Genomic DNA, 8,210 nt, shown 5'->3' with positions numbered 1-8,210 from the left:
ATCCAACACAGCCTGATACTGGGGTGTCACTAGTCATGAGCATATACAATCTAGATAATACAAGAAAGGTCTATATAGTCTGATACAAATCTAAAACAGAGGAAGATAAGATAAAGGAAGAAGCTCTGGGCTGCGAACACTGGCAACTACCTAAAGAGTCTTTGAATCCTCCTGAGTTGGGAAGATCAACACTCACTAGCTGGACCTGATGCGCCTGAATCTGCACACGAGGTGTAGGGAGTAAAGTGAGTACTTAAAATCAGTGAGTAATAATCATAAATAAAGACCGAAAGTAAGAAATCACGTAAGGCACATTATAGGCTATAAGGAAGCAGTAAAGATGTGTAAAATTACTGAGTACAGTTTAAACTTCTTAAAACGATTTTTAATAATTAAACAAGCAATGACAGGTAAGTAGGGAAAATAAACACATAAAAGGATCGCCCCTCAGGCACAATCTCAACAAGTTCGCCCCTCGGGAAATATCTCATAACAATACCAGCACCTCGGGCTTTATCTCACATGACAACGGGTACTCGCGCTCACTAGAGGGGCCCTTTACGGCCCAAGCGCAATATCAATCCATCTCGTGGCATCATCACTAGGCTCTCGGCCTCATATCAACAAGCCACCTCGTGGCGTACATATGTCAGGCCAACGACCTCATAATTATAATTTGTGTTTCCTCACAACATAGGTCCTCGGCCTTACTCAGTCAGATCTCACAGCCACTCGGGCAATAGTAAAACATCGTACTCAGCCAAAATATCATTTAAAATATCATTTAAGTGCTAAATCAGCGTAAACATGGTTAGTTAAAAAAATAGTAGAATATAGCATGACTAAGTTCATGTATAAAGTCAAAATAGTAAGGAAATATCAATAAAAATTCCCTAAGGGTTCAAATAGTTGGCACGAAGCCCAAATATGGCATTCAGCCCAAAACATGATGATAGAAAATAGTTTTCAGTTAAATACACTGTAAAATAGTCATTCGAGACGGACTAAGTCACAATCCCTAACAGTGAACGGCCCACGCTCATCATCTAGTATGTGCGTCACCTCAATATAGCACAACGATGTGCAATTCGGGGTTTCATACCCTCAATACAATATTTACAATCATTACTCACCTCAATCTGGTCAAATCTCTAGCCCGCGACGCCTTTGCCCCTCGAATCGACCTCCACTAGCATCGAATCTATCCAAAATCAGAATCACTACGTCAAAATATGCTAAGGGAATGAAGCCCAAGCAAAAATAATCAATTTATAGCATAAATCCCGAAATTACCAAAACCCGACAGCCGGGCCCATGTCTCAGAATTTGATAAAATTAACATCAATAGATTTCGTATCTCCCCACGAGTTCATACATATCAAAAGTTCAGAAATCCGACCACCAATGGTCCTTCAAATCCTCAATCAAAGGTCTAGGTTTTTATGCCCTAGTTTCGCCAAATTTAACCTTTAAATTCCATTAATTACTTCCCCAATCTGCGAAATAATACCATAGGAACGAGTTTTAGGTTCAAAATCCTTACCTCAATGAGGTTCCCTTGAAATTCTTCTTCAAAATCGTCCAAAAAGCTCCAAAGCCGACTTAGAAATGGTGAAAGAGCTCAAAAATCGAGAGGGAAATAACTTATACCTTCTAGCCCAGGGATTTCGAGACAAATTCCCGCTTCTACGGTACTGCATTTGCGGTACTTGAACCGCTTCTGCGGGTTTCACTTAAACCGCCATACTCCGCATCTGCGATGCCTAACCCGCACCTGAATCTGCTTGATCCAGCCTTTCCAGCTTGATTCTGCTTCTACGAGCAATCGTCCACATATGGGGCATCACACACGCGGTTCACAATCTGCAGGTGCAGAAACAATAGAAGCAACAAAAATCTACAACTCAACCAAACTCCCAAACTCTCTTTCAACCAACCGAAATCACCCCGAGGCCCCCGAGAACTCAACCAAAAACACAAACATATCCCATAACCTTATTCAAACTTGTACATATTCTAAACACCTCGAACAACATTAAAACACCAAGATCACATCAAATTCAAGCCTAAGATTCCAAAAATCTCCCGAATTCCGCTTGTGATAAAAAACCCAGCCAAACCATATCTGAATAACCTAAAATTTTGCACACACATCCCAAATGACTCCACAAAACTATTGCAACTCTCCGAATTTCATTCTGACCCCTATATCAAAATCTCACCTATCAACCGGAAATTGCCAAAATGCCAACTTTGCCAATTCAAGCCTAAATCTACTATAAACCTCCAAAACTCATTCTGATCACGCTCCTAAGTCCCAAATCACCTCCCAAAACTATTCGAACCATCACAACTCACATCCGAGCCCTCTAACACATAAGTCAATATCTGATTGACTTTTCTAACGTAAGCTTACTAAAAAGAGACTAAGTATCTCAAACCTCCCCAAAACCTTTCCAAACCCAAGTCAACAAACCCGATCATATATGGAACCGATAAACAAATCAATAAGAAGCAGAAATGGGAAAAACGAAGCGATAACTCAGGAGATGACTGGCTGAGTCATTACAATATATATGGCTTGGTCAAGTGACTTGCATCAATCTACTAATATATAAAAAAATAAAAACTTATTAAGAGAATAAATTTTCCCCCTAAACAAAGCTCTCTAGAATACCACATTGATATAGCAAACCAGCATTAGGGTTTTTCGTTCTCATTTTCCAGCAAACCCAAAATCTGAATCGAAGAGGTTAAAGTGACAGCATCGTTGCTGTCCGCCTTGGCTAACTCTGAAACCAGTCTTGGCCCTCATTTTGTTGTAACACCCACAAATCTCTTCCTTTCACTTTTTAGGATTTTGTTAGTTCTTCTGTACATTCACATACAGTTAGTTTGTTCCATCATATCTGAAACTTTATCAATGGCACCCAAAGCAACTAAAGCCAAGAAGAAGATCGCTTATGACTCAAAGATGTGCCAACTTTTGGATGAGTACACTCAGGTGCTCGTGGCTGCTGCTGCCAATGTTGGATCCACTCAACTCCAAAACATTAGGAAGGATTTGAGAGGTGACTCCATTGTTCTCATGGGAAAGAACACTATGATGAAGAGGACTATTTGAGTCCACGCTGAAAAAACCGATAACAACACTATCCTCAATCTCATCTCCCTCCTTGTTGGTAACGTGGGATTGATCTTCACCAAGGGTGACTTGAAGGAAGTGAGTGAGAAAGTTGCAAAGTACAAGGTTGGAGCACCTACTCATGTAGGTTTGGTGGCACCAGTTGATGTTGTTGTCCCTCCTGGCAACACTGGACTGGATCCCTCTCAGACATCTTTCTTTCAGGTGCTCAACATTCCCACCAAGATTAACAAGGGTACTGTTGAAATTTTCACCCCTGTGGAGCTCATCAAGAAGGGTGACAAAGTGGGTTCCTCTGAAGCTGCTCTTCTTGCCAAACTTGGAATCAGGCCCTTCTCATATGGCCTTGTTGTTCTCTCTGTTTATGACAATGGATCTGTCCTCAGTCCTGAGGTTCTTGACCTGACTGAGGATGATCTCATTGAAAAGTTTTCCATGGGAGTTTCTATGGTTACCTCCTTGCCATTGGCCATCTCTTACCCAACTTTGGCTGTTGCACCACAAATGTTCACCAATGCCTACAAGAATGTGTTGGCCATTGCTGTTGATACCGATTATTCTTTCCCACTGGCTGACAAAGTGAAGGAATACCTAGAGGATCCTAGCAAGTTTACTGTTGTTGTTGCTGCACCGGTTGCAGCTGCTGGTTCTGGTGCTGCTCCTGCTGCTGCTAAGGAGGAGGAGAAGAAGGATGAACCTGTTGAGGAGTCGGATGATGACATGGGTTTCAGCTTGTTTGATTAAGTCTGTTGTTTGTGATGATACTTTTTAATGCCAAAAAGATATTTATCTCCTTTATGTTTTGAAGTAACTGAACAATATGTTAGTTTCAGCTATTAATTTTGATGATATAAGTTTTGGACCAAAAAACAAATACCACATTCTGGATTTTGTTGTTATTGTTATGTTTCTAGGAAGGATCTTCAAATTATACAAGTGCAAAACTTGTCTTCCAAGAAAATGATAAGTCATATAAAGTGAATTTATTCCTTTTAGGAGTCTTTATCGCTAAACTTCAATAAAGAGTCCTAATAGAATAAAAATCCAGGGCAAAACTTTAACATGGATCATACTGTCTCAAATATTATGATAGATACAATCCATCAAATGAATCCTTCACAAAATTAATTTTATTTGTTTATCTGAAAATTGAATAAATGTATACTAATAATTACTTATATTTGAATAATTGACTGAATTAATAAATAATCATTTATTAACTATTTATACGTAAATGATTGTCACGACCCCGGTTCGCCCTCTGAGAACCATCATGACGACACCTAGTCTCTATGAATAGGTAAACCTAAATTACGAAAGATAAACCAATATGCATAATAAAAATAATTTAAAACAGAAATAGAGTGATATAACAACGTTTAAAAGTGTCGCTCGTCATTTACAATACAATTCCTCAAAAACTAATACACTTTCCCAAAATTCGGAATCTAATGAAACCACAAGCCTTTGAATATCTAACAGGGCCCAACTCCAGAATGTCTAACAAAGAACAGAAATACAGAAGGGCTAATACTTAAAAGCGAGAATAGAAAGGGATTCCTCGGTTTACGGACGCGGAAGATATACCTCGAAGTCGCTAGAGCAGTCGCCTCTCCTCAAGGGTGATAGGACTGAGTCGAAGTACCTGGATCTGCACATGAAAAACATGCGCAGAAAGGCCATGAGTACACCACATAGGTACTCAGTAAGTCCCTATCCTAACCTCGCTCGGGTAGTGATGAGGAAGGTCAGGGCCCTACTGAGGTTAAATAAGAGATAAAGTTCGATAGTGTGGAACAGAGCAATATAAAGAAGTACAACAATAAAAGTAACACCAGATATAAGAGACATCAACAACTATTACAGAGAACAAGTAGCACAGAAAGAAATACAATTCAGTACCAAAAATAATAAATCGGGGACCTTCCAGGATACCGTCCTGTAGTCCCAAGTATACCTATCCAATGGATCTCCCGGGATACCATCTCGTAGTCTAACTCATAGTGCGCAGGGATCTACTAGAATCCCGTTCCGTAGTCCCAAATGTAAATACCCAGTACCGGGGGAATCTACCGGGTGCATTCCCGTAGTTCCATATAACTATGCAGGGGGATCTACCGGAATCCCACATCTGTAGTCTCAAATGTAAACAAACAAGGGGGAGCTACCGGAATACCACATCCGTATTCCCAACGTAAATACACAACAATAACAGGAAAATAGTCAAAAATGTCAAATTTCATATTAAGGCAAACAAGTAATCTAGCCTAGCATGCTGCACAGAATTAAGGTAAGGCAGTTTGAACAAATAGGCAATTAAATCACTTAGATATGCTTTCCTAAGCTAACAACAGGATTAATAATGCAAGTAATAAAAACAGGAAAGAAAACATACTAGTAATTACTTTAATGAAAATTGGATTTCAAACAATTAGCACAAGTACACACTCATCACCTCACGTACAAGGCATATCAATTACCAAATATACCAAATCCTAAGGGGAAAGTCCCCCACGCAAGGTTAGGCAAGCCACTTACCTCGAACCGACTCAATAATCAATTTAAAACCACGCATTTGCCACGAGTACTCGACTCCAAATGGCTCAAATCTATTCAGTTCAAGTGCATAATCTAAATAACACTTCAAGTAACTGATTCTACAAAGAAATTCTAAACTAATACGTGAAATTAGGTAAAATGACCAAAATGCCCCTCGGGCCCACATCTCGAAATCAGGTAAAATTTATATTTTCAGAATCCTCATACTCTCACAAGTTCATGCATACCAAAATTATCCAAATCTAAGGTCAAATTCCCAATCAAAAGTTGAATTCTAGGTCTAAGAACTTTCTTCCAACGTTTCCCCAATTTTCATCTCCAATCCGAAATTAAATGATGAAACTAACTATAGATTGATGGAATATAACAAGAAAGGGTTAAAGAATTATTACCCAATAATCTCCTCTTTATTTTCCTCTCAAAATTGCCCTCTCTTGAGCTCCAAATCAAATTTTCAACTTTTGAAACTAAACTCTCGAAATTTCATATTTTTGCCCAACTATTATAGCATCTGCGGTCCCGCTTGTTCGGACCAATAGTCGCACCTGCAACCTTTCACTTAAAACCAGTTTCTGCTTCTGCAGTAGACCATCAGCACATGCGATCTCGTAGGTGCGATTCGCTTCTCGGACCTGCGGCTCCTGCTGGACCTCTCCAATTCCACTTTTGCGACCACAGAACCGCTTCTGCGGCGCCGCACCTGCGGGACCCAAACCGCACGTGCGGTTATGACAGAAAACCAGCTAATGCTGCAACTTCAAAACTCCAAAATTCTTCCGTCAACCATCCGAAATCATCCTGAGGCCCCCGGAACCTCAACCAAAGGCACAAAAAAGTCTAATAACAATGTCCAAACTTATACCAATCCTTAAAACACCTAAAACAACATCGAAACAACGAATCAACCACAAATTCAAGCCTAAGAACTCCTAGACTCTAGAAATATGCTTTTGATCAAAAAGTCCATCAAACCTTATCTGAATAACCTGAAACTTTGCACACACATCACATTCAACGCTACAGAGTTACTCCAACTTCCAAAATTCTATTCCGATCCTCGGATCAAAATCTCACTATCGAACCGGAAACTTCAAAATTTGATCTTTCGACATTTCAAGTCTAAATTAGCTACTGACTTCCAAGACATAATCCGAACACGCCCCTAAGCCCGAAATCACCCAACAGAGCTAACAAAACCATCGGATTTCCATTACGAGACCGTATTCACACTATTCTGACTACGGTCAACTTTCCAATACTTAAGCTCTCATTTAGGGACTAAGTGTCCCAAAACCCTCTGAAACTCAAAACCGAACATTCCGACAAATCAAAATAGCATAAATAAACTCGGGAAAAGCAGTTAATAAGGGATCAGGGCATAAATTCTTAAGATGCCCGGCCGGGTCGTCACATCCTCCTACACTTAAACATCCGTTCATTCTCAAACGAGATAAAGACATACCTGAAGTAGTGAAAAGATGAGGGTAACGACAGTGCATATCCTGCTCGGTCTCCCAGGTCGCCTCCTCGATCGGCTGATCCCGCCACTGAACCTACACCGATGCAGTGTTCTTTGACCTCAACATTCTAATATGCCTGTCCAATATTGCCACTGACTCCTCAACATAAGATATATCTTTGTCCAACTAGACTGAACTAAAATCTACTACGTGCAACGGATCACCGTGATACCTCCAAAGCATCGAAACATGAAATACCGGATGAACTCCTGCCAAGTTGGGAGGTAAGGCAAGCTCATAATCAACCTCCCCAACAAGCCTATATATCTCTAAAGAGCCAATAAACCTCGGACTCAACTTTCCCTTCTTCCTAAATCTCATAACGCCCTTCATAGGCAAAACCCGAAGCAGAACCCGCTCTCCGACCATATAGGAAACATCATGAACCTTCCGATCCGTGTAACTCTTTTGTCTGGACTGGGCTGTACGGAGTCTAGCCTAAATCACCTTGACTTTCTCCAAAGCATCCTGAACCAAGTCTGTGCCCAATAATATGGCCTTACCCGGCTCAAACCAACCCACCGGGGATCTACACCGTCTACTATATAAATCTTCATACGGTGCCATCTGAATGCTGGACTGATAGCTGTTGTTGTAAGCAAACTCTGCCAATGGCAAAAACTGGTCCCAAGACCCTCCAAACTCAATCACACAGGCACGAAGCATATCCTCAAGAATCTGAATAGTGCTCTCGGACTATCCATCTGTCTGAGGGTAAAATGTTGTACTCAACTCCACCCGAGTAACTAACTCATGCAGAACGACTCTCCAGAATCATGATGTGAACTAAGTACCTCTATCTGAAATGATGGAAATTGAAATACCATGTAGACAAACAACCTCCCGGATATAAATCTCCGCCAACCTCTCTAAATAATAAGTAGTACACATAGGAATAAAGGTGCAGACTTGGTCAGCCAATCCACAATCACCAAAACAACATCGAATTTTCTCAAAGTCCGTGGGAGACCAACTACAAAGTCCAT

General features: G+C 40.5%; 1 protein-coding gene and 1 pseudogene across 1 annotated transcript; both read left to right on the top strand.

The window, feature by feature from the left end:
• Positions 1 to 2,709: 2,709 nt before the first annotated feature.
• LOC104249227 (large ribosomal subunit protein uL10 pseudogene) lies at positions 2,710 to 4,013 on the top strand (annotated as a pseudogene).
• Positions 2,924 to 3,537, top strand: LOC138877254 (large ribosomal subunit protein uL10-like). The gene is made up of 3 exons (XM_070156847.1): positions 2,924 to 3,071; positions 3,273 to 3,430; positions 3,532 to 3,537. Exons 1-3 carry the CDS (start codon positions 2,924 to 2,926, stop codon positions 3,535 to 3,537), a joined length of 312 nt encoding a protein of 103 aa, XP_070012948.1.
• Positions 4,014 to 8,210: the final 4,197 nt, after the last annotated feature.

This window comes from Nicotiana sylvestris, chromosome 9 (genome assembly GCF_000393655.2).
Source record: "Nicotiana sylvestris chromosome 9, ASM39365v2, whole genome shotgun sequence".
Classification (NCBI taxonomy): Eukaryota; Viridiplantae; Streptophyta; class Magnoliopsida; order Solanales; family Solanaceae; genus Nicotiana; species Nicotiana sylvestris.
The sequence above is the reverse complement of the archived record's forward strand: the minus strand, read 5'-3'. Positions and strand labels throughout refer to the sequence as shown.